We start from the raw sequence: 26,963 nt of genomic DNA on the forward strand, positions 1-26,963 counted from the left end.
ATGAAGTGTGGAAACCCGCGCGTTCGGAACCGTGAACGCCTCCATTCGTCATTGTGCTCGCGCTCCGCGGCTCCGAATTTATAATCCCACATGTTCATCCGGTATACTTCGCGTGATTCATCGCCTTACGTACGCCGCTGTGACAGATGAGTAACCATCTCGTCGAACGAATATAACGAAACCATTACCTCTGCCGCTGTTTCTGATAGCATGCAACGCAAACATCGATACCGATCTAGCGTGGGATGAACTCGGAAATTAGCTGCGTTACTATTCGTTAACCGAGAAGATTAGATTCAAATGGACCAATATTAACACGTTCACGACCGATCACGGAAATCTCCGTGTTTAGTCCCCTCGAACGTTCATTTATTAGCTCATCGCGATATTAGACGAAAATGTCAATACGATTAAAAATTTTAATCAAAAGCCTATACAAATTGAAATGGTTATAGCAATTCGATAGGTTACGATATTAGTCGAAAATGTCAATACAATTGAAAATTTTAATCAAAAACCTATACAAATTGAAATAATGGCTATAGCAATTCAATAGGTTGTGATTCCTTCATTTATATAAAATTGTTAGCTCACCACGATTTAAAAATTTCCTGAACTTTGCAGATAATAACAATCGATCACGGAAATCTTCGTGCTTAGTCGCTCGAACATTCACAACCGGTCATGGAGAATTCCCTTTGTCTACGCCTATGTACTCTATCGTGTTTTTCTTTACTTAAAATGATTGGTATACGATCCCATTTGTTAATACGTGTTGGAAAATATCTTTTCTGGCATATAGGATTGTTAAATCCTTATCTGTGTTTTATTTTATTACGCAATAGTTATTCAACTCTTTACGTTTTTCGAAGATCGTAACACGTGTATTCCGAAATTTTGCTGGGCATTCTTCCGTGAAGAAATTCGTACAAATATTATTTTCTTGTAATATAGGAAGAATACTATCCTCCAGCGTTCAATGAAGGAATGATCAGCTAGTGTAAAGTGGTCTGTCAAAAGAGCCATAATAAACCAATTTTAGTACAGCAATGTCATTTAAATTAAAAGTCTATTATATTTCCGGTCCTACGTGAAAGGATGATCAAATACCCGGTCGTCAACGTGTTAAATCGGAGAAAGAAGTTTCTCTTTTTCGAAATACCGGGCGTAGTTGCGAGACCGCGGAGTAGATGGCGCCAGAAGCATGCTCCATCTTGGAATCCACCCCTGAAAGGAAAGCTACCTTTCGTTAAAAAATATGGGGAAACGAGCAGCGAAGCAATTATTGTCTCACATTCAATTTCAAGTTAAAATAGATCTTACGGTATTTGCTTCATCATCGAGTAAACGAACGGAGAAAAGCTAGGTTAAAAATTATCGGGAAATTTCTCAGTGTCTCGAGTTTAATTTCCAGTTAAACGTTCTTGCTTTACGATAGTAAATAGTACAGCGATATTTCGTCATTGGACGTCTTAACGTTTGAAATATGAAAAACTAGACTTTTGACCGCGAGCAAGACGCCGGACCAGTTTTTCTGGCAGTGTTTCCAATTCATTCGCGTCAGGTCGAGTATTGATATATGTTTACATTCGTTAGGTTTCGAGCTGCGTATCAGGACGTGTTAAGGATCGTGGATCGGGCGAGAGAGGAATCTAGAGCTAGGTGTTAATGCTTCTAGATCGCTCCGGGTAGAACGTAGCGATAGGTGTTAATGTCTTCGGCCAGCCTCTCCGACAGACTTTTAAGCAATATCGTTTACGAAGCTTTTGTAACGCCGGGGTACGAGGAATTAACACCGTGTTCTTATTATCACAGACCGCGCTCCTTCTTAATTAGTCGGCTACAAAAACACTTGGTCCTTGGATCTTCTCGCTACACCGCTTCTTTCTACGCTACTTTTTCACTCCAGTTCCTATTACGCGGTAAAATATTCGCTAATTTCCAACCGACTTGCCAAGACAGGTCAACTCCCCCGTACCGATCTTTCCAACATTGAAATTCGTAATATATAATTCGCGACGAATTATACCAATATTACGACTTTGCTCGCGGGGTATCGCAGACTCGAACGTTTTCTGAAAACAGCGATATCTTTCCTCGAAGAAAGCGCTTTCTCCTAGTTCTCGCAGAGATAACACGCGTCTCTCACTGCACCGCGAAAGAAATATAATTGTTACCCCGAGTATAATTTTATCGCACGAGTCTGCTGTTTTTAATTCCACGGAACTCTTACTGACTTCGAAATCTCCACTGTTTCTTCCAACTCGTACGAAATTTCCATCTCTCGACGGCACGTTAAAAATTCAAAACGCGATCCCTGTACCTTCTCCCGCAGAATTATGAAAGAAGCTCGTCGGAGAGCACAGCATCTCCCCACCCGCGGAGCCGGAAGTGGAGGACACGCGCGTGTAGAAATGGTCGGTGGGGCAAAAGACAACAAATCACGGGGGTTGTCCGGTGGAAGGCGATGGAACACGCGGCTGTTCGTCGCTTGTTAAGCAGCGACAACCCCGGTGAAGAGCTCGTCGAAGGTAAGAAGCCCGAGGGAGGGGGAGGAACCCTTGAAGATGGGGAGAGAAGCCGCTTGATAAATGCGCGCCCGTACGCCTAGGAACCAGTTTGGTGTTTACCTAGTAAGTAGCGTTGTCAGTCAGCTGGTTTGTTGCATCTTCGCCGAGGCAGCCGCCCGTGGCGCAAAACGCTAGCACGCTTACTCTCGGACGTTGGTTGTGTGCGAGCGTTACGAGGAGTCGGGCGTTACTATAGCGCGTTCGTATTCAACGGGGGACAGTCGGAGGGATACATCCTGCCGGTGGTGGGGGCGCGCGCGGCCGGTGGTGGGGATAGGAGTGGGGATACGCTGCACGCCGGCAGTCATGCAGGGTGCGTGACCGTCGATAGAATAGGGATTCGGAGTGGAAGTCAGTTGCTGTCCGACGTTCTTGGTGGAACGTCGCCGCGCTTCGTTCTCCGCTCGTTCGTGCGCACGTACTTTCTCACGAGGGTCGAGACTTCGGCGAACGATCGCACGATCGGTCTCTGACGCGATAAGAAACACGATCGTATATAGTGACCGTTTGAGTACGTCGTTGATGTGTCAGTCGTTAGTGCGGTTATGACCGATCGGTGTTTATTATTCCGGTCGTACAGGCAGATCGAGCGAGGCGTGTAACCCTCGCTCAGTGCTTCCTCGACGAGTGTGAGATCCCTGCCGACGGGCAACGAGATAGCTCTGCTCCGATATCGAGACGGGAAGAGTTCGGGTCCGGTTGTTCTCTCGCGCTACTCGGCGACGCGAAACGGGAACGTGTGCCCCGCGTTTCCGAATCGGGTGGAACGCGGCGAGAAGTGGTGCGCGCTGTGAGAGAGTGACTATGAGTGCGTGACGACGGGAACGCGCTAGGACGACTGGCTGACACGACGATCGCGACGAGAAGTGAGTTAAGGGCCCGGTGGCGAGGAGCGACGCGCGTGCGACAATCGGTCGAAATGGAGTCGACACGGGTCGGTTTGGCAGCGGTGCTGCTGGTGATCGCTTGGTGTCTGTTCTTCAACGTCGGCCTGGTACTCGGCCGCAGCATCACCAGTCTCGAGGCACCGAGCGGCTGCGAGTGGAAAAAGGACGGAGAAGACGGGGAAAAAGAGCTGGCCTGTAGGGTTAGGACTATCGCCAACGTGCCCAGCCTAATTGGCAATCTCTCGGCCATTCAAGTGGACTCGATCGGTTCTTTGGCCTTGGAATGCAGTGACGTGTTGTTCTTCGAGAGCCAGATAGAGGGACCCCACGGCTTCTTCTCTCCCTTGCCGCGTTTGGAGAAGCTTCGCGTGGATTACTGCAAGATTCGTTACCTGCCAGGTGGTGTTTTCGCGTCGGCTCACAACTTGCGCAGTCTGTCCGTGAGGACGCACAACGGAGACTGGTCAGCGATGACTTTGGAGCTGCACAGGGATTCTCTCCGCGGTTTGACGTATCTGCAGCATCTGGACCTAGCCGACAACAATCTCTGGACACTGCCGTCGGAATTGCTCTGCCCGGTGCAGAGCCTGGCCACACTGAACCTGACGCGCAACAAGTTACAGGACATCGTTTCCCTTGGATTCTCCGACTCGGTAGAGTCGTGCACACCTAGCCTGGAGCTGCTGGACCTGAGTAACAACGATCTCAGCGCCTTGCACGATCGCGCCCTCAGCAATCTGCGCAGCCTGACGGTGTTGAAGCTGCAAGAGAACGCGATAAACGCTGTGGGTGATCACGCTCTAGCTGGCCTCACCGCCCTGCACTCGCTCAACATGTCCAGCAATCGTTTGGTCGCTTTGCCGCCAGAACTCTTCTCCAAGACGAAAGAATTGAAGGAACTGGTACTCAGCAATAACTCGCTGTCCGTGCTAGCGCCGGGTCTGCTGGACAATCTGGACAATCTGCAGATACTGGACCTGAGCAACAACGACTTGACAAACCATTGGGTGAACAGAGACACGTTCTCGAGGCTTCTGCGTCTGGTCCTGCTCGACCTGTCGTTCAACGCGCTCACGAGGATCGACGGCCATGTGTTCAAGGGACTGTACAGCCTGCAGATCCTGAGACTAGAGCACAACGAGATCGAGACGTTGGTGGACGGTTGCTTCGGATCTCTGACGAACCTGCACTCGTTGACTCTGTCGAACAATCGCATCGCGAAATTCGATCCGGCGCACACGATCGGTCTGCCCACGTTGAATCAACTCTATCTGGACAGCAACAAACTGAGATCGTTGCATCGTCACGTGTTCGACAATCTGACCGGTCTGCAGGATCTATCGCTGAGCGGGAACTACCTAACGGAGATCCCGTACTCGGTTCGCGTGCTCCGTTCCCTCAAGACTCTCGACCTTGGCAACAACCACGTGTCCAGAATCGACAACGACTCGTTCGCCGGGCTGCGCGAGCTGCTGGGACTGCGACTGGTTGACAACAAGCTGGAGAACGTGTCGCGGGAAGCGTTCACCGCGTTGCCCGCGCTGCAAGTGTTGAACCTGGCGAACAACTACATCCGTCACGTGGAGCAGAGCGCGTTCGCGAGCAATTCGGTGTTGTGCGCGATTAGATTGGACGGGAACGAGTTGACCGAGATCCGCGGCGCGTTTACCAGCCTCTCGACCCTGGTCTGGCTGAACGTGTCGGACAATAAGTTGCTGTGGTTCGACTACAGTCATCTGCCGAGCAACATAGAATGGCTGGACATACACGCGAATCAGATAAGCGAGCTCGGGAATTATTACGCGGTACGGAACACGCTGCGTATAAAGATGCTGGACGCGAGCTACAACCAAATCAGCGAGATCGCCGAGGCGAACGTGCCCGACAGCGTGGAGACGTTGTTCCTGAACAACAACAAAATACGCACGGTGGCCCCGGGTACGTTCCTGCAGAAGACGAGCCTGCAGAAAGTGGTGTTGTACGGGAACGAGATAAGGAATCTGGACGTGGCCGCGTTGGCGTTGCAGTCGGTGCCGGAGGACGCGGAGCTGCCGCAGTTCTACATAGGCAACAACCCCATTCTCTGCGACTGCACCATGGAGTGGTTGCCGAGGATCAACGAGATGGCACGCTTTCGACAGCACCCGCGTGTGATGGACCTAGACTCGGTCACGTGCGAGATGGTGCACGCACGGGCGACGCCGCGGAGGCCGCTGCTGTCGCTGAAACCGAAGGACTTCCTCTGTCGATACGAGGCGCATTGTTTCGCCCTCTGTCATTGTTGCGACTTCGACGCGTGCGACTGCGAGATGACCTGTCCGGACAATTGTTCGTGCTATCACGACCACAGTTGGTCGAGCAACGTGGTCGACTGCTCGAACGCGGGCTACAAGCACGTCCCCGAACGAATTCCCATGGACGCGACCGAGATCTATCTGGACGGCAACGAGCTGGGCGACCTGGGTAGCCACGTGTTCATCGGCAAGCGTCGGCTAGAGGTGTTGTACCTGAACAACAGCGGCATATCGGCCATTCACAATTTCACGTTCAACGGCGTGGGCGCGTTGCGCGTCCTTCACCTCGAGGACAATGCCCTGCGCGAGCTTCGAGGCTTCGAGTTCGATCAGCTGGAACGCATGTCGGAGCTCTATCTGGATCACAACGCGATCGCGACCGTGGGCAACACGACCTTCAAGAAGATGAAGAAGCTCGAGGTGCTGAGGCTGGATAGCAATCGGATCGTGAACTTTAGGCCATGGGAAGCGTTGCCCAGTGTCGGAGACAGCACCAGGGTCGCCCTGGAAGGGAATGCTTGGAGTTGCGAGTGCGGCAACGCTGCTAAATTGCGCGCCTGGCTGGCAGAGCATCGCGGGGATCCCGAGAAGATGTACTGTCGCGACGGCGTCGAGACGCTGGCACAGGCTATGAAGCGTTGCGGCGATCCGTCTACCGAGGCCGTGAGCCGTGGCATCCAGGAAATCCCTCTGCTCGGTGGCAACTTTGTGCCGCTTTTAGCCGGCGCCTTGGTGGCTGTGATCGCGATTTGCCTGTTCGTCGCGCTAGCCTTCGCTTTCCGCCAGGACGTGCGCCTTTGGGCTCATGCCCGTTACGGTCTCCGCCTTGGCAAAATGACCACGCCACCGGACGAAGAAAGGGATCGCCTGTACGACGGCTATATCGTGTACAGCGAGAGGGACGAGGATTTCGTGTCGAGATTCTTGGCCGCCGAATTGGAACAATCCGGCCTGGCCCTTTGTCTCCACTGGCGGGACTTGCCACCGGCCAGGCCGCAAGAAGCCGTGCCCCCGGCCGCGGCAGCCGCCAGACGCATAGTCATAATCTTCTCGCCGGTCTTTCTCATCAACGAGTGGCAGCACACGGAATTCCGCGCAGCCCTGAGGACCGCGCTGGAGAACATCAGACCGAGTTCGAGGAAGAGACGCGTGGTGGTTCTGCTGGCAACCGAGGCCCCGGCCCGTGATCCAGAGCTGCAGCTGCTCCTTCAGACCTGCACGGTGCTGATGTGGGGCGAGAAGAGGTTCTGGGAGAAGCTCCGGTTCGCCATGCCCGATTCCGTGGGCAAGAGGCGAGACAGCAAGAAGGTGAACGACCGAAATCGCAAACCGGCGCGTTACACGGCCGCACCGTCCGCCGGTGACGTGTGGACCAAGCCTAATGGCGTTTTGGTCGCACCGGTGCACGCACCCACGCCCACGCCCACGCAGTCCACCTATGTCAGCTCGGCGTCCAGCAGGACCGAGGACGAGGACAGCGGTGCGGAACATCAGCACCAGCATCAACATCAGCACGGCGGTTACAGCGCGCTGCACAGCGGAAACGCGCGGCCTGCCAGCCTCTCCTCGAGGGGCAGCCATCTTTACAGCACCATACCGGAACCACCGGTGCCCACAGCGCCTCCTGGTGAGGTCTTGACGCATCCAGCCAATCCTCGTACTTATTTCGTCTAGTATAGACGGTACGCGTCGGTCAGCCGACGATCCACGGTGCACCGTGTCAGAGGCTGGACTCTGACCGAGCCTGCGATGTATAATAAGAAATTTCGCTCTAGGATCGAATGAGAGTGCGGACGGAGAGAAAGGGAGAGAAAGGGAGAGAATGAGGAACGCACGTGTTCGCGTAGGGTATTTGTACAGTTTCGTTCGTTGCTCGCGATGGACCGACCGGCGTCGGTCTGTTTGCTCTTCCACTAGAATCGGTTCACTAGGGATCTTCCTCGGGTTTCCGTGCTCGCGACGAAACCCGAACGAAGAGGATCGTTTATGCAGGGCTTTTGGGAGGGGGTGGATATCGTATCGAGGGTACGGCCTCGCGAGAAAGTGCTTTCCAGAGGACGCGAGGCCCCTCGACTCTTTCGTTTACCTCGACGCGAACAAGCGTGAAGTTGATCGACGATAAATCGAGAGGGCGGGTTTATTCGATATTCCTTTCTTTCTAACGTTTACGCTCCGTCGTCGCGTCCAATCGTACGCGATCCAGTCGTTGTTTCTACGTACTACCGGCGGACGGACAAAGAGACAGAGAGGAAGCATTCTTCGACGCTGAGAGACTTTACGCGCGTACCAGTTGACGTCGCGGCGTGAAGATTAAGGCGATAACGTCCTCGGATATCGTTCTCGTCGCTCCTTTAGGGCCTAAGATGAAAGGGAGGCACCGAGAAGAAGCAACCCCCAGAGATAACGACGTAGACGTAGCTTTTCTTCGTTGTTGTTGCGCGACTATCGTTCAGGATATTGTTCGATTTCGAGGCGAAAAGGCCGTGACGGTGCTCCGACTCGAAATTTTCCTCGTCACCGGAGCTTTCGCGACGTCGAGTGTTTCGATCACGCTTGAAAAATAACTCCTCCCGGCCGTGCGAGGCTAGCCGATTTCACCGCGACCGCGCACACCTCGATCGATCGATCCATCGATCCATCGATCGATCAATCGCGATGCGTTTCGCCTGAATTTTCGCCCTCTTTTCCCGGCGCCACGCGCGCCTTATTTATTTTCTCGTTCGCGCAGAATTTTCGGAAATTTTACAACTTTCGACCGGATTCGGTATTAATCGTTTCTTTTCCATATACGCGCTGTTTTCTTTCGCCACGCGACCCCCCGAGCGCGATGGTTGCCGCGATCGGTTTCGATCGAATGAAATTTTCCACGATATTTTCCTGCCTTCGAGACGATCGAGCGATCGCTGTGATATTTAACGCGTGTACTTTATTATTTAAAAGACTGTGAGAAAAATCGGTAATATTCTTTTCGTTTCCTTTTTGAAAACGGCGATCTTCCGACCGTTTCGTTTCGTTTCGTTCGAGACAAACCCGATTGTCGATTATAAATACGAGAACGGGGGAAATTAAAGCCGATCGAGGATCCTCGTTTCTCTCCCATCGACCATAAACTCTCTTCTCCGACGAAAATTCGCCCGGTTACCGGCACCCCCCCCCCCCCCCCCCCCCCCCCCTTTCTCGTTCCAGCGGAAACGGGAAACCATCGCGGTGGTCCTCTGTTTCTCCGTTGCTATGGACAATATTTAGTTCGAGATTAATTTTTATTTCCCAGGATCTTCGTTTACTTTAGCGATCGAGCGTTTTCCAACCGAACCGCGCGTCGCGGGGTGACATATTTTATATTTTTCCACCGGTGAAAATATCTCCGATTCTCGATCGAGCTCGCGTTACGGATCGTCGAAGCGTTCCATGTGCCGATCGTGCACGAGGAAAAGGACGAGAACTACGCGTGTGTAACGCGTGTGTAATACGCGTGGTGCGTGTCCCGTGTCTCGGGACCGGCTCTTCTTCGTACTAATCTTATATTTTTCCTCGCCGTAGAAGCGGGGCGACGCACCCCTGATTCTCGTTCTCGTCGCTCGGCTCGTTCGTTCGTTCGTCGATTCGTTAGCCAGAGAAAAATTAGAGAGAAAGAGAAAGAGAAAGAGAGAGAGAGTCAGATAATTAAGCGAGTGAGTGGAAGTATTAAGAGAGAAATCAATGTAATATGTGTCAGAGAGGGAGAAGAAGATGAGAGGTATATATATATATATACATGCATCGGGGAGAGAATGAGAGAGTGAAAAGACAGGAGACGTCTAGCGAGACACCTCGTTCCTAAGATTCACGACTGTCTTTTGGAAAAAGCAACGGTCGCCAAACGCTTATTAGTCTGTAAGTGGATCCTCCTGTACATACTGTGTATAATCTAACGTTGTAAATAACTCACGCACACTTCTCGAGCACATCAAAGTGGCCAGGCACTCGTACCTAACATATAGGACTTATAACTGGTCTCGTATCGGGAGCAAATCTCGACTCTCTCCAGAAACTTGCGGATTTATCGATTGTACTGTATTGTTGTAAATACGCTCATCGGATCACGCATATATTATATATATACATACATATATATATATATATTGTATTCACGATCTGTTACGTGATTATTAAATTAATTGCCACTTTCCATTTCAGCAAAGAACCATGATGAGAAATAAACACGTTTGTTTTGTAAAAAAAAAGAAACAAAAAAAATGAAAAACAGAGCAAGAGTAGACGAGAATATTCTTTTGTTCCTTTGTCACTCGCCGTGAGAAACCGTGTTCGGGTCAGCGGACGCGACTAACTCGAAAGTTTTCCATCGAGAAAGCTCCGAACTTTGACGTTCTTCGCCAACTCGTTTTAATTCGCCCGACACTAATAGCTTTCTCCCCTCGTCGAATGTGGCTCCTCTTTTCACCCAACTTCCTCGTTTTCCGATCACTTTTCGCTATCCCCGCCCGGCCCCCCTCTAATCTTTCTCTCGCTTTTTACCCCCGCACGTCGAGCATGAGTCCAGGAAGATTATTAATATCGGTCGCCGATTATTCCCGCGCGAAATGCACGAGCAAAGCGCTTATTAATATTCCGCGACTGGATGACGCGGCAACAGTCGTACGATAAATTTTCAGGGCGTATTTCCAGGGCACGCGGTGCATCGATAATGGCGCGTGCCCCCTGCTGCGCGAAATCGTTCGCACTTTCACCGTGTCGGAAAGCATAGCCGGATATTATTCCGCCGGTTAGGTGCAATTTTTATTAGACCACCGGTATATTTCATTAGCCGCAGGAAGCACCCTCTCGGGGTGGCGCGCGGCAAGAACACCCCCTATTCGACTTTCGTTACCCACGGCCCGTGGCGTTGATACGCTTCTATTAATACCTTCTCTATCGAATTCGACGCGAACAGTTGCATTTAATCCGTCTGGATTAAGATCGGATTACGTTTAATAAATCGAATAATTTCTCTCGAATAATAGCCGCCCGAGTTAAATCCGTCTTGCGGATATTTCGCTCGCCTTATGGATCATTCGCGCGGTTTGTAAATATTTAAATTTTTGAGCACGTTCTTCGAACACGCTTCTACCGACTTAGACACCGGAAACGGAAACGGGTCCTCGAGGAACGCTGAGTAGCCTCTTGGAAGTGCATAAATAGATCCCCGAAACGATACCTGTTACAGACGCCCGATGGAGGGGGTTGGAATAATATAAGACGTATTTTTCGGCACATTGTAACCGGTTAACACTTAATCGGTCATTCATTGTCGAATTGGGTGAAAGGATGCAGACATAAGATGCTGCATAAGATTAAATGACACGATTAATTTAGAATTTTTAATTCAGTTTACTTTACTCGGGTTCTTTTTTTTAAATCTTATCGAAAGCTTCCAGTTATTACTGATTTCTGTAATTAACACTTCGACTGCCACGTTAGTCATATATGACTGGTCATATTTCCTCCTGTGACGCTATGATGGTCATTGGTGGCCGGACTACTTGAATCACTTCCAATCGTAAAAATTGAATGAAAATTGACAGCTAGTGCATTTTGAATATAACCGCGAATTAGAAGATACTTTGAAATAAAAAGTGCCCCATTGAACGATTAAAAATTTTTATTTGAACATCGATCAAAAAAATATCAGAACAAATATTGCATCGAGCGGTGTACTGTGTGAAAACATTTTAAACGTAAACGTGGCTCGTCGATGCAATCTAGAAAGTAAGTGGTCACCTTTTTGTTCAGAATTTTAGCAATTTTTGATGCCAACAATTTAACATTTTTGTTACAACACTCTCTGTAAAATTTTCACGCCAGGTACGCTCGCTCTTCATTCTCCCATGAAGCATTCTGAGCGAAACAGTGATTTCGGCGTGGCAGTCAAAGGGTTAATTATAAGTCATTCAGCTCGGCCCGTTATTTCTGTGCTATTAAATACTTAATGAAGTCCGGGGAAATTGAATCATCGAGAGACGATAAATCTGGCACCTATAAACTACGCTTTATAGTTCCATAACGAGTTAACATGTTCGTTTCCACAGCCTGAATAGGGTATTTGCTCGTTCGATCCGAGGTAAGCAGGCCTTAAATCCCCGTAAACGCTTCGATATAATTTCCAATTACCGTCTTAAATCTCCTCGGAGTACTTACCGTCGAAGCATTTTCTACACCGTGATGCAACATTCTAATATCGCTTTGCATAAGACTCGTACTTTCTCTATTCTATATTAACCCTGGCGATCTGACCTGATACCTAACGACCCATAAATCGACCAACTCGAATCGCTAAACGATAATCGACGAGTTCTTCGGAAGAAGGGCCCTATTCCTCGAGATGGGCCCTTTACCTGATTACATAGCTTCTATATGAAGTATACTGTCCCGTATCGGTACACTGTCTTACATAACCTCAGACAGACACAGTAAGATCGTGTTAACACGGAATAAGGGAATTTGACATAAAATTGGAACCGTGTTAACACGAATAGGGTCGTTAGGGAGTTAATTAGGAACGAATATGGCGAGTTCGACGGTGTCATTTAAGTACAAGTCGAAGTCGCTGCTTAATAGGATAATTTATGAACGTTTCTATTCCTGTCTCACTCGTTTTCGTCATTCCCGAGTTTCACGGCCGCTCCAGTCAACCTGGATTCATTGCCCGATTCGTGGAAATACGTCTCCGCTTATATGTCATACGCTGCGGTACTGTATATAATCTTTATTACACTTTTATTCCAAATTAACCGAAAATTTATGCATTACCGATCGAAATCATTTCTTCGAAGTGTTTCTCCATTTTGTTTATATTAGGATAATTTTTCTTAGCACTAGGCATCGTTCGTGAATATAAACGAACGATTTTACAGATTTTTCCTTTCACGTGGCTCGAAGTAAAAATCGATTCTACTTTCGAAGTGCTATAATTAGCCAATTAGCATATTACAATCCCTGGGATTAATTAGACGAAAGCGAAAGCCGGGTCAGTCTCGTTATTAATATCGGAATAGTGGAAACAAAAATGGAGGAGAAATTCAACGAAAAATAGGAAATTGCGGAGAGAAGAAAAGAAATTTTCTTGTTCGTCGTGGACGGATATAAATGAACGATAAATCACTTACACGCCGAGATTTTCGCATCCACGTGTCTCGAGCTGACAAGCAACTCCGCTTTCCAACCACTATAATTACTCGAGTACCACGTTATAATCCTGCGAGGCAATTAAACGAAACCGAGAGCCGAGTCGGTGAAATTACACGGAGTCTTTTCATCGATATCGCGATCTTACCGTGAAAAAGAAGCAGTTCAATTTTGTCACGTAGACCCTCAATTTCGTCTACGATAATTTTCCCCGAGGCCACTCATCGTGTCCAAGCATGAAACTCGCGATAAATCACTCGCACCCCGAGATTTTCTCATCATCCACGTGTCTCGACGCGAGAAGCAACCACTGTAATTACTCAATTACCGCGTTATAATCGGCGGAGGCAGTTAAACGAAACCGAAAACAGGGTCGGCGAGATTGAATCGCAGCGAAGTCCGCGACCCGACGCTTAATCCGAAGCTTGCTGCCGGTTTTCCCTCGCGCGCGAGTGGTAACTCGAGCCGAGCGGCGTTTTCCCACGCGCGCGTTAAATAACGCGGACATTAAGCGGGCGAGACGGGATGGAAGAAAGGGAGCAGAGCGGGAAAAAAGGCGGCGAAGTGGAAGAGGGAGGTCCGTATGGAAAGACGATGCGGAAGAAGCGGACGGCGGCGAGTCGCGGCGCGGAGAGGGCGAAGATAAGCGGAGGGCGGAATAATTTATCGCGTTACCCGTATCGCGGAAAACTGCCACGCTTCTGGGAATAAAATGTTAAATACGACGCGTACATGCGTCGTCGACGAGGACGACTTTATCACGCTGCCCGATAGACCTTTCCACGGGGTACCGGAAACGCCTGTACACCCCTGCCGAGAATGACTGCGGAGTATTAACCCTTCCCCATTGCGTGTCATACTCGCGACTAGTATAGGTACCTGTGGTCTCTTCGAGTAGTCCACTTGGACCATCTTACCCTTGTGTCATTCGAAATTTTTCAATAGGGACGCGGTTAACTCGTTGACCGCCATGATGGTCCCCAGTGATCCGCTCTTGTCTGCTCAGGGGGACCATGGTGGTCACCAGCAACGATTTCTAGAAAATTCCAACTGTAGAAATAAATGGAAAACATTGAGAATTGAAAAGTGCTTTATCTTTTCTTTCCTCTTCGTTATATTATTTAACACGTTGACTAAGGAACCCCTGTGAGCATCGGAAACACCTATACACCCCTGTCGAAAATTATTGCAGAATATTAACCCTTTCTTGTCGCGTGTCATTCTTCGTTATATTATTTTACACGTTGACTAACAAACCCCTGTGGGTACCGGGAACGCCTATACACCCCTGTCAAGAATTATTGCAGAGTATTAACCTTTTCTCGCCACGTGTCATACTCGTAACTAGCATAGGTACCTGTGGTCTCTTCGAGTAGTCCACTTGGACCATCTTACCCTTGTGTCATTCGAAATTTTTCAATAGGAATGTGGTTAATGCGTTGACCGCCATGATGATCTCAAGTGACCCACGCTTGTCTCATCAATGGGGCCCTGGTGGTTACCAGTGTCCGACGATACTAATTCTTTAAATGTATATTTGTTTTATTCTAACCAATTTTGGAATATTTGAAGAACGTAAATAAATAGAGAAGGTTGAATTAATAATTTGCGCTATTTTTTTTTCTCTGCTATATTGTTTGGTAAGTGATCATTATGTCTTAAGATTAATGGAAATTTCATCGTGGCTCTTCTGAGCTTCCCATATAAAGTGCGTGACAGTCAAAGTGTTAATAATTCGTCATATCCTAGGAATAATGAAAATTTTATTGTAACCCGAGCGCACCAGTCAACGTGTTAAATTATTCTGGGAGATTCGCGTTTGTCCGAATTAGCTGGAATTAGATTCGCGAGTATTTCAGAAAGCAGGTTGCCCCTTTGCACTGCGATCGAGAAAGCGTTTAATTTTATTCAGTCACGTCGTGTCTGTTTTATTCGCAGTGAAATTACGAAAGTTCGTAGAATTTATGGGAATCCTGCTCATGTTACATCGTGTTAAATACGATTTTAAACGTATGACGAATAGTTGAAGCTTCAGTAATTGTCAGCAATGGCGGTCGCGTAAATAACGAGGGTTTCGAAGGTAGCGAATATTCCCATTATTTCTTAATATTTTATATTAAAAATATTCAACAACGAATATAAAAGATACACCGATTAATGAGAAAAGTATCGGAATTTTGTTCTCGGTAATTACCTACCTAAGAGGTTCCCGAATATTCTCCACTTTCAGTCGTAGTTACCGTACTTTATTACCCCCTTAAGTAAATTTGAATCACATGACAAGCGTAGGCCATTGTTGCGAGGTTTGACATGAAAAGCTCGTGACAAGCTAGACTCTACATTGTAGTGCAAAGGGTCACCACTATTCATACATAATGGCGAATACGCGTGTATATACACTCTTGTAACAACGACCAGGAAAATCACGTATATATACTCCTAATAATGCTGTTATAAAATAAATTCGCGTCTTTCATTTTTCGTATAATTTCTTAGAGTCTCTTACACGCGGTTCTCTCCTTTATACCACAGACCCCAATTGACTGAAAACGAAACACAGCTATAGAATCCCCCCGTCCTTTTAACATTAGAAGAAAAATAGACGAAAATACAAATTTATACTTTATATCTTATATATGCAAATTTCTTATTAACATCGAAACGAAAAATTAAAAATTTGCAATTTGCAATGCGTCGAACGAGGAAGTAAAAATGAACAAACCCCTAATAGGGGGGTTTCCTTAGAAGCACAGTTTCCTGTAAGCTGAGACCTTACACGGCGTCCCGTATATCACGCATATTTAATTCCAAACACCGCGCACACAACGAGAGACCTTAGTCGACTGTCCGACCGCAAAGGGTTGCAACCCCCGTCGGTACACTTGCTCGACCACGAAGCGCTCGGTATTCGGGAATTTCACGCGCGTTGCACCGTCAGGTCACGTCCAGGAGCGAGATTCGAGGGCATAAGTTACAGTTCATCCGTAAGAGGGTGGGTCTGGATCGGCTTTTTAAGGGTCGTGCTCTCCGCGGACAGACCCCCGTTCTCTCTCCCTCTCCATTTTTTTTACTAAGTAATAGTTTTATCGCGGCGTGGGGTCGCAAGGAACTAACGCGGGTACGTGGAAGCGTTGCCAGAAAATCCCAAAGCTGGCGGAATTAAGCGTGCGCGTGGGTCGCGCGTGCACTCTGCGCGAGTCAAATATTTGAATGGCCGCGGGCCACGAATACTAGAAAAGAGCCGTGGCGAGCACGGCTAATGACATTACGACTTCAGGATGCTCTCGGGCAAATTACATTTGCCGGCCTGGCTGCGCCGCGGCCACCGCGAGCAAATGGAATAATAATAAGAGCACGCTGATATCGAGCGGAATAGTGGGTCATGTAGACGCGTTTAATAATCAAAGTAACCCGTCCGCGAGAGCCACCCTTGCTAAGTGGATCGATAATTTAGGGCTTTTCGGCGGCGACGCTGAAAAATTCAACCCTCTCGCGTACCGCGCCATTCCGCTCGACCATTGTTCGTCTAAGATCGTCGTGCTTGTACTGTTAAACGGACGATTGGTCCACGAATTATCGATGATCTTAGTCTGGCGAATGACGGCGCGGGAAACTTTGAGGAAATTTCCTGGAAATTTGCTTGAAATTTGCTTGAAATTTCGTGGGAATTTGCTACAGGTGTTGGAGAAATTCGAGTTTATCTTTCTTCCAGATCGCGTTGAATTCTTTTTATATATTATTTATATATTATATTCTTTTTATACAGTTGGACGATGAAGAATTTATTTATTTATTTTTCTAATTGATGTAATAAGAGTATGATAATATTAGAAAACAGAGTGAAACCAGAGTTTTGACAGCAGTCATGGAATAATTCCAATCGTGCTTCAACTCATAGAATACGAGTCGCGATACTGTTACACCTGTCAGAAACATCAAAAATTCGTTTTATTTTCAAAATTGGAAATTTTTATACCCGTAGGATGCAGAAAACAGGGTTTATTGTCCTCATCGGACGGTTTGAGACACCAAAAACTGATAGCACAATATGAAACGGAATAAAACGAACACCAGACTCGAAAACTAATTCAACGCAAGAAAATAACACCAAATTAACCCCACACGATTTACATGGAACACATCAACAAACCATGGACATGACACGTGGAGTTAACATTTGGCCCGGCCGAAGTACCACGAGCCAGGCCCGTGATAGTCAGTTTCGACCCGACCGATGTACCACGAGCCAGGCCCGTGATAATCAGTTTTGGCCTGACATATGTATCACGAGTCTCACACGTGGTTGTAGGCTATAGGGTTAACGCAACTATAACGCTCGGAAAACACGCTCTAATTCGTCTCTCTCCAACACTGAACGACTTACGTCACAATCTATTTTCACGAGGATTCTTTGACGTTTCTTCACTCAGGACTCACGTCGTCGAGGGTCCTGCCTTTATGTTCTTTGTGAAGCTCAATGGCGTGCTTTCTCCAATCGGTAATTGACTGATACGATTCAGCCGATTTGCGATTTGCTTCCATAAAAATTGCGTCACTTTCGAGATTCACGATTCGCCCCCTGCGATGATTACGATTTCGTTCACCTGTGTTTCACTTCCACGTATAAACCTCGCAACTTAGCTTTGCTACTAAAAATTGCTTTTCATAAAAGTATCGACTGATTTTCGATTTGCTTCTAGAATTATGCCAAGCATAAGTTATCGATCGGTTCATAATTTGTTTATCTAAAATAGGATTCCGAGCTGGTATTGACCGATTCGCGATTTCATTCCCAGAAATAGTATCCTACGATACTTTCTGTCCCATCTAAGATCGGAAAGCTGATACATTGATCCTATTCGTACCGAGAAATTCATCAGTAAAATATCTCACGTACGAGTACATTAATTTCTATTCATCAGAAGATCAGAAGCACCGATTATATTTCCTAATTCATTATAAACTTAGTACTCACAAAATTATTAAATAATATCAAATAATTGTCGAAATAAATTAAAGGTATGAAATTAAAGGTCTGAAAGGGTCTGCCATGTGAGGAAAAGATAAATATAAAATTTAATAGGTTCGAAGTCAGCTAATTATTGTCTGGAAATTCGAAAAGAGACAATGGCGTGGAAATATTTCTCTCATGGAATTTGGAATTTAATAAAGAATCGAGCAGTGGGTGCAATCTTTATGTTTAACTCATAAGTTTCACCCGATGAGAGGCGCGTTGCGTTAAACAGGTCCCAATTAGCAGTGGAAATTGGAATGACGCAGAGGTCCCTCGACTTTTTGCACTGGTCTAGAGAAAAATAGGTTCGCGAGTCATGGGAAGCTAAGAACAATGGACGGAGCGTAATTACGATTTAATTGGCAGCAGCGGAACACGCGTAATAATCGATGTAGACTACCTCGAGTAACTAGACTGGCTAATCCCGCGATTACAGCGGAGAATATCTGGAATCCGTAAGAGGATGTCTGAAAGGAATAAAGAATGGATGAGATCAAATCGTTCGGAGCGTCAACGTCGACTGCTCAATTTTTAGACCCGGCTAATCGATCCGACTCGACATGGAAATATCGGCTTCCCCAATCGAATTCCACTTAATCGCAGAAACAACCGATTCCTTCGCTCACTCGACGAAGATTCCAGCGGCATTCGAGATTCAGGGAATATTTTTTCCTTTATTCCCGGATCGATGGCTACGAGCGCCAAAGTGGATGCAAAGGGATGAAAAGTCTGTGCACCGTTGCATTCGAGTCCGATAGTTACGGCGAAATGGGAAAAGAGACCCGATTTTGACCATTTTTTTTTTCTTTTTCCTTTTTTGGGGATTTTAAATCAATCCCAATGGAACCACGACGTTTTTTCACCGTTCACGAATTTAACGAAGAGTCGTCGCTCGTTAACGAAGAATTTCTGTCTATGTGGATCGCGTTCGTGTTTGAGGGAACGTTAAATAAAAATGGAACGTTCCAATTGGAAGTTGATCCTGCGTCGATTACGATTTATTTCGATCTTTATAGGAATGTTTCGTCAATGAAGCTATTGAACTCTTTCAACAGGCTTGCACGCCGCAAGTAACCGAAGGTTCCCTTTTTTAGTGACAGACTTTGTTTGACAGATTGATCGATAATGCGTAAAAGGCACGTTTCATATCCGATATGAATAATATCGAATCATCCTCTGATTCATCGTCCCGTGTACATACGTGATTTTAATGCTTTACTCGAAAGTTGTAATAATCGCTCAGGGGCTCAGCCTCCTTCCCGATTGGATTATGGGAAGCACCGAAGTTGATCTCCTTCTGCTACGTTTACTATAACTAGCATTTAAACACCGAGTTACTATACAATAATTTCCCGCCAATTTCAACAATCAAGTGCTTAACAATGTAAGGCAAAAATATGCAAGAATTCCGTTGCAAAAGTTGCACGAATTGACATATCGTTTGACAGTTTTCAGACAGAATTAAGCGATAAGGCAGAATTAGAATTAAAATTGACAGAAACAAATCTGGTTTATATACTATAAAATAATTTCCCGCTAATTTCAATAATCATGTGCTTAACAATATAGGAAAAAAATCTGCAAAAATTGCACGAACTGACAAATCGTTTGACAGTTTTCAGACAGAATTAAGCGATAAGGCAGAATTAGAATTAAAATTGACAGAAACAAATCTGGTTTATATACTATAAAATAATTTCCCGCTAATTTCAATAATCATGTGCTTAACAATATAGGAAAAAAATCTGCAAAAATTGCACGAACTGACAAATCGTTTGACAGTTTTCAGATAGAATTAAGCGTTAAGGCAGAATTAGAATCAAAATTGACAGAAAGAATCCTGGTTTGTTATCGTTATAGTGTATTTGCGTGCATAAGAAATAAATCCAACACAGATTTATTTACAATTAGGGATTTACTTAGAGAACACGTGATACACGCGTTCCTAGGCAACCAAGAGGAGCGTCAACGCGCCAAATTCAAATGCTAGAAAACGCATCACTGAACCTCAGTTTAATATTCGCGTTTCGCAATAGATAACGCGATTGTTATACTTCGACATTTGTTAATCAGCCAGAAAACAGAACTAACATCTGTTGAAACTAAATGACACTGTATTTTTATCTATATTACTCTAATACTTTATTACTAACAATTTGGTTCTTATTATACAAATACTCTATGCACCTTGTTCTCTTCGAAACCAACAAGGACTGAGAACTGAGTACTGACTTATTGCCGAAAATCCTCATATATATACACATCGTTCTCTCCACTCCATCTACGGAAGCTCGTATGTACCAATTATATACATATTGTTGGTAATTTCGTGGAGGAAACCCAAATGATTAACGTTCAGGGAAGTAACCGTGTTCAGTTATACAGCAATTGTATTTATAAAGGTTTAATATACGTGAAATTTATTCACTTTATGCAATATACAAATGAAACACTAGAGTCTTTTTTAATGCCACTGTGGGTCACGATATATAAAGTACCTATACTATTCCTGATCTGAGAGTGAAGAGCTCCGAGGGACAGCAGGCCCTTTTAAACCCTCAAAACCGACCCCTTGATGTCCAAAGATCGGTATTGGCCTGCAACCTCTAACAAGCCTGTCGTCATCGTTGCATGGGCGTAGCTGACTCCCAACGCGTATAATTGCCTGCAACATCGACAGAGCAGAGTACCTGTTTGGTCAAGTGCAATTGCGTTTCTTCGTGGAATCCGGTCGCGGGACGACGGAAGATAAACGCGTCGGAGGGTCGTGAAGGAAGAGTCGGCGTTGAAGAAGCCGATAGCAGCGTTGTCCGCGATAGCCAGGTACAGCTGGACGTTATCGAGACACCGGTACACACCGCACGCCACAATTTCGAGGGTCATTTATTTCCTGCGGGGTTGGCTGGCGTGAGGCCTAGCAGGCAGGTCCCGCTGGTCTCGGGATGCACGCGTGAGCGTCGTTCCATCCTGTTCTCCTCTTTTCGTTCCTCGACCTGTTCCTATCCTCCTTTTTCCCCCGTCCCCTCGCCTGGTTTCCGCGCGACGGAGGCGCCGCTGCATCAATCAACTGTCGAACGAGCGACCACTAATTGCATCGGCCACGATATCTTGATCAATCGAGTGGCGGGGCGTTGGAATTAATTAGAACGATGACGTGCTCGCCGGAACGACGCGGTCCCGGAGGCGGACGCGTACGTCCCTGTCCGTGGCCGGTCAGATAGGCTATCTTAAGTGAGCAGTTTCCTCTGCACAGGCCGGCTCACCGGCATCGGGAACGAGCAACGCTACCCCCCTGGATAAAACGAACAAATTGCGCCGCCCGTGGTGAGTTTGGCGCCTGCCCCCGGCAGCTCCGGCTCTCTCTTAGGCCTCTCTCAGGTCGCCCCGAGGACGAAAGTTCGAGGACGTTGTTGGATTAATAGTCCACTCGCGGATAAATTCGCCACACGTTCTTTTTCCACGTCTGCCTCGATTCCTGTTTTTCTCACAATCGATAAGCTATTTCATCGGGGTTCATCCGGCTCTATCAAGTTGGGTGATAGAGCATGGGTCGGTGTGTAGGCGTTTTGTCTGATAGGTTAAAGGTTGCCTGCTAGCGTAGTTGCGGGAATTTTTAGGGGGCCAATCGGTAAAGTTCACCTCGTTGGAGGATTCTCCGAATGTGTCCGTTATTAGAGAGAGAGATTGAAACAGTGGATTTTATTCGTTTAGGTGATTTTATCTTTTAATAGCGATAGAAATGTACGACACGTGTCGTTTACTTCCTTTCTTCGTTTTAGCTGACGATGATTAACCCTTTGCACTCGAGAGGTGAGCTTCAGTCACCATTTCACAAAATTTGGAAGATCGATATTAATTAATATATCGAATGTAATGTAACAGTGTGCGAGGTATCGAAGTCAAATTATTCTACAATTCTATTATTATACAATTCTTTATTTACTGCTCAAAAAAGTATCGTCAGTTTTTTAGTAGAGAATCTTTGATTTTGATTTTCTACTCTTCTCTAGCCAAAAAATCGTCGAGTGCAAAGGGTTAATAAGATTTTTATGCTTGTACAATGAGTCGTTCGAGTAAGGGTGTCCAATCATTAGCTTTTCTGAGTAACATTTAATTATGAAATAATTAATATGTTAGAGTACTTCGAACTTTATTAATGTTCGATCTTGTTTAGCCTAATGACAGCAATATGGAATTAGGTTGACATTGTTTTCCACATTTTATTTGACATTTTATATATAAAATTTCCTTGTTTATATAATGAGCTGTTCGTTTGAGCAAGGATGTCCAACTCTTTAGCCCTGGACCACATTGGGAGAATAATTAGCATATTCAAATAATTCATACTTTATTAACACGTTCCATGCCACGTATACCATTTGTGGTACATGTCAAACTTGATCTACAGACCAGGTATACCATAAATAGATACAGACATATTTGTTTAATACACTGAAAACATGTTTTACGACAAATTTAATTCTGTAAAATCGGAATATCAATTTTTAGCCAAAATAATAAATGGTCTGGAGATCATGTCGAGCAAAAATCGCTTGGCATGAAACATGTTAATAAATGATCTTTTTTAGTATAATGACAGCAATATAAAATTAGGTTGACACTGTTTTGTACATTTTATTTGACATTTTATATATAAAATTTCCTTGCTTATATAATGAGTCGTTTCCACAAGGTGTCCAACCCTTAGCTTCCCTTGGTCACACTAGATTCATAATTAACATACTTAAGTAATTCAAACTTCATTAATGAATGATCTTTTTTATTATAAAAACAGCAATATGGAATTAGGTTGACATTGTTTTCTACATTTTATTTGACATTTTATATGCAAAATTGGGCCGCATCTTGGGGTACATACTCACACGCTAGAAGCTGTCAAGTATCTGTTAGAGGTTGTCAAGTAAATACGTGTATCTGAGCATTGGTTTCGAACTCATCGACGATACAAGCATGGAAGATTAACCCTTTGCACTCGACAAGTTTTTGGCTGAAGATGAGTAAAGGTTCAAAGATTTTCTGCTATAAAGCTGACGACATTTTTTCGAACAGTAAATAAGAAATCACATAATAATTAACATATAGAATTATTTCATTTCGATATCTCTCACACCGTTACATTATCTTAAATTTGACATATTAATTAATATCGATCTTCGAAATTTTATAAAATGGTGACTGAAGCTCATCTCTCGAGTGCAAAAGGTTAATATAGAGCTTCGAAATTTTATAAAATGGTGACTGAAGCTCATCTCTCGAGTGCAAAAGGTTAACAGTTACAACAGTAGCGTATTACGGTATTAATCACCCAAGTTATTAACGACACGAACTATCGTAGAACCTTTGCTAACTTACACGCGTTTGTTAAAAAATACTCCTTTGATTAACAAATACCCCTTAAATTTTTCTTACAAACTCGTCTCGGTATTTCTCTCTCGCATCGCTTAGATAACTCACGAGAAAAATAAATCATCTCGATTCCGCTGTGCAATAACCCCGACACGTCGGTGTAATTGAAAAATCATGCGGCAAGATCGCCGAGGCCGATCTGCGAAATTAATAAGCCCGCAGCCAGCAAAGAAATTGCGAAATCAGCTATCACGTGTCGATTGAATCGCGATCGGGACTCCGGTTTCCAAAATCGCGGCTCGCTAATCGGCCAACACTCGGGGCTATCCTCGGGCAATCGACGATCCCGGCGCGTAATGTATTTTGACAGGCGCGTTCTCGAGGAGCGACAGCGTCGAATTCGTAATTGTAGCGCGGCGTGTTGCCGGCGTGCACGTTTGCGCCGGGACGTCGAGCGTTTTCGAAAGTCATCGTCGCATCACGGGCCGGAATTACAAAGTTATTCTGTATTAAGTGGCCATTCTACGACCCTCCTCTCGCATACCTTATTAGGACTGATTACACCATAACGGCCATCAAGTCAATTCCCGGCCGGTCTTCGTCACTTCGAAATTCTGACGAGTGGAAAAAACTGCACCGTAACAGGCAGCTCGGAGATACAGCAAGAGAGAGAGAGAGAGAGAGAGAGAGAGAGAGAGAGAGAGAGAAGAGAGGGATCTTATCGTGTTTTCGAATGAAAGGTGTGAAACGCTTGTCCCGACCACGGTGTCGTCCGTGTTCCACTCGTGTACGCTGGAAGCCGGATTATCGGGGCACCGTTTAACCGATTATCCGTGCGTCATTTATCTGAACGCTGGGAAAACGTGTTCACGCACGGTATACCTGTGATAGGGTCGAAGGAGCTGGCGAGAAAGGTGCACGGTTTCGAAGGCAGGATTTTTGTCTGCGCTCCTCTTTTTCTCGGATATGGTAATGCGCGCGATTCGGTATTCGAGGGGGTATCTTTGAACGATATCGAAGTGCCGTATCGAGCGAATGTTAGGTTATCTAAATTATATTAAAACGTCGAGGAAGGAAATCGAATTATTCGAGTCGCTTCATATTTTATTTTACCTTTATATTTATCACATCCGCGGCTACCGAAGGCGCTCAATTTTTAAACGATTAAAATGTTCGAGTTATTTTAGTCGATTCAGGGGAGAATATCCGGCTTTTACTGGTCGCGATATTAAATACGAGACAGCTCGTAGTTCCTAGACCAGAAGGCCAACGACGATCGAATAAAAGGGTTAATGAACGAGAAAGAGAGCGCGCGTATTCGTCACTGCGCGCCGTTCATTAAAGTGGTACAAGCGGTAAATAATTCCACGGGGATAATTACAATAAAAGGAAACAGACACGCAAATTAAACCCCCGAGGGGATCGTTCGATTAACAAAATGCATTCAATGTAACACCGTGTAAAACGCTCGCTCTTTACACGTTGCACTCCCAGCGCGGTCTAGGTCCATCGAGACCGCATTAATCTTCCGCGAATAACAAGTTTTTACGCGGCTTAAACGCATGACAATTGCAAAGAGATCCGAGGGGTAGCAATGGCGATGGTGGACGAGTAGGAAAAAGGAATTACCCGAGTGTCTAAGCGAGACGAGCCACTCCGGAAGGAGTCCAGGGCGAAAGCGAGCAGGGGGTGGCAAAATGGCGCGCAGAAACGATAACGGAGGGACGCTGGCTCGTATTTAATTTGGCAAAAGCATTTTCATGGTACCCAGCGAAGCGTTTGGATCGTGAAATATCATAAGTGTCACTCGGTCCCGCGGCACAATGAACCGAAAGCTCGCAGCAAAAATGCGGCCAGCGAGGTACCCTTGACTCCGCGTGCCCCATCCACGAGGGTGCGCGCGATGGAAAAAATCAATATTGAATATAAACAGGCAATACATACGGCCAGACCGACTCTAATAAGCCAATTTTAATAATATCGCACCCCTTAAACGTCCAAATCGTACCCTCTCGTGTCATCGAATTCGATCAGTTTGCACGACCCTGCGTTTATTAACGCGCATCGACGATCTCGCTTTTCAGCCACGATTAGACATCTGTTGGTACTTTTTCCCTTCGCCGTTCACCAACGATCGCGTGAATATTTTAACGCTCCGCGGGGGGTCGATCGAAGTATACTCGCGTTCCGAAATAGTTACCGAGCATTCGTTAATATTCGACGCGAAACGACGGTCGATAATTCGTCGATGTATCCAGATGGATTCGTCGGGTGTGTTTTAATATTTCCAGACGATCGGCCGCGGTTAATTTTCCAGTGCCTCGCGAGAAGGGGTGGTTTCGGGTCTCGCGAACATCGCGAGCGGATGTTTGTATACTTCTTTCGACGCGAACTGCAAATTTGTTAGGGTAGGGAATAAATATTTCGCGTCTGGAGGAGGGAGAACGATCGTTGTTGAACGTCGGTTCGTCGACGTTTCGTTGATTACGATTTGTTAATACTACCCCTACGCTAATGGCGCCATACGTTCGCGGCCGGAGACCGTGTAAATGCCCATGGATTTTACGTCCGCCCGCGTGCCACTGTACATGTGCGAACGTTTCGTTTTAAGGGGTGGCGACCGCATAGGGGGCGTTAATAAAGATGAGCGACGAGGTTTAATTAGTATTAACCGGGAAGATGGCCGGCGCTGGTCGCGCAGAATCGGGTAAATCGGCAGTGCCGAATGTCGCGAGGTTTTACTCGTTTCAAACGACGAATTCGAATACTCGTAGCTGTGTCGAAATTTTATTCTCAGCTACTGCCCGAGAAACTCTTGGAATTATTTTAAATCGCGAACCCTCAATGTACATTAGATAAAAATAATTGTGAAATCGGGGTGCCTTGTTATTCTTCACACGTTGAGTGCCATGGTGGGCACCAGTGTATAGTGATACAAATATTTTTAATTTAACTTCCAAGAAGCAGATTCGGGGATCTGGTCCACGTGGAGACGTTTTAATCGTTGTTCCCTGATGTGTCGATCATCGTTTCGATACGCGAGAACTTTGGAATGGGGGAATTTTGGCGAACAGGTATGTTAGGTCGGCTGAAAACTAATATCGGTATTTTTATATATTACGCAATGATAGTAGCCTCTTTTTAGGGGAAAAGGGTTATATTGAATTTCGATCTATAACGTATCGTTGTATTTTGTACTTTATCACTGCCATGGTGGTCTTCAGTGACCAGCGTTTGTATCCTCAGTGAGGTCATGGTGGTCACCAGTGTCCGGCGATACTAATTTTTTAAATTTATATTCGTTTCTTTGAAAATTTGAACAACGTAAATAAATAGGTAACTTTGAATGGAAAATATTAATATTTGCGACCCTTCTTTTCCTATGACATATTGTTTGATAATTCGTCATTATATTCAATATATAAGAATAGTGGAAATTTTATCGTGGACCCCCGAGCGTACCATATAAATAGTGCGTGGCAGTCAAAGTGTCAATGCACTAGAGATATCTATTAAATAAAATAAAATAAAATTCTATAGGAACAAAGGAATCCGAAACTGCGTGTACGCATGGCCACCGCGTTAATTCCTCCTCGGGGCGGAATTGCCATCCAACTTTGGTCGATACTTGCACCCTGTCCAGGAGTCGAAGAGATGCCGGATATCTCGG

General features: G+C 46.0%; 1 protein-coding gene and 1 long non-coding RNA gene across 2 annotated transcripts in view; both read left to right on the forward strand.

Moving 5' to 3' along the window:
• LOC108552617 (uncharacterized) overlaps positions 1 to 26,963 on the forward strand; it is a 183,693-nt gene that overhangs the window by 49,259 nt on the left and 107,471 nt on the right. The gene's annotated exons all lie outside the window — the stretch shown is intronic.
• On the forward strand, positions 3,490 to 7,425 carry LOC108552537 (toll-like receptor Tollo). Its single transcript, XM_017907181.1, has one exon. The coding sequence runs from the start codon at positions 3,490 to 3,492 to the stop codon at positions 7,423 to 7,425; it is 3,936 nt and encodes a 1,311-aa protein (XP_017762670.1).

The sequence above is a fragment of the Eufriesea mexicana genome, unplaced genomic scaffold (assembly GCF_001483705.2).
Source record: "Eufriesea mexicana isolate 0111107269 unplaced genomic scaffold, ASM148370v2 scaffold47447484, whole genome shotgun sequence".
Classification (NCBI taxonomy): Eukaryota; Metazoa; Arthropoda; class Insecta; order Hymenoptera; family Apidae; genus Eufriesea; species Eufriesea mexicana.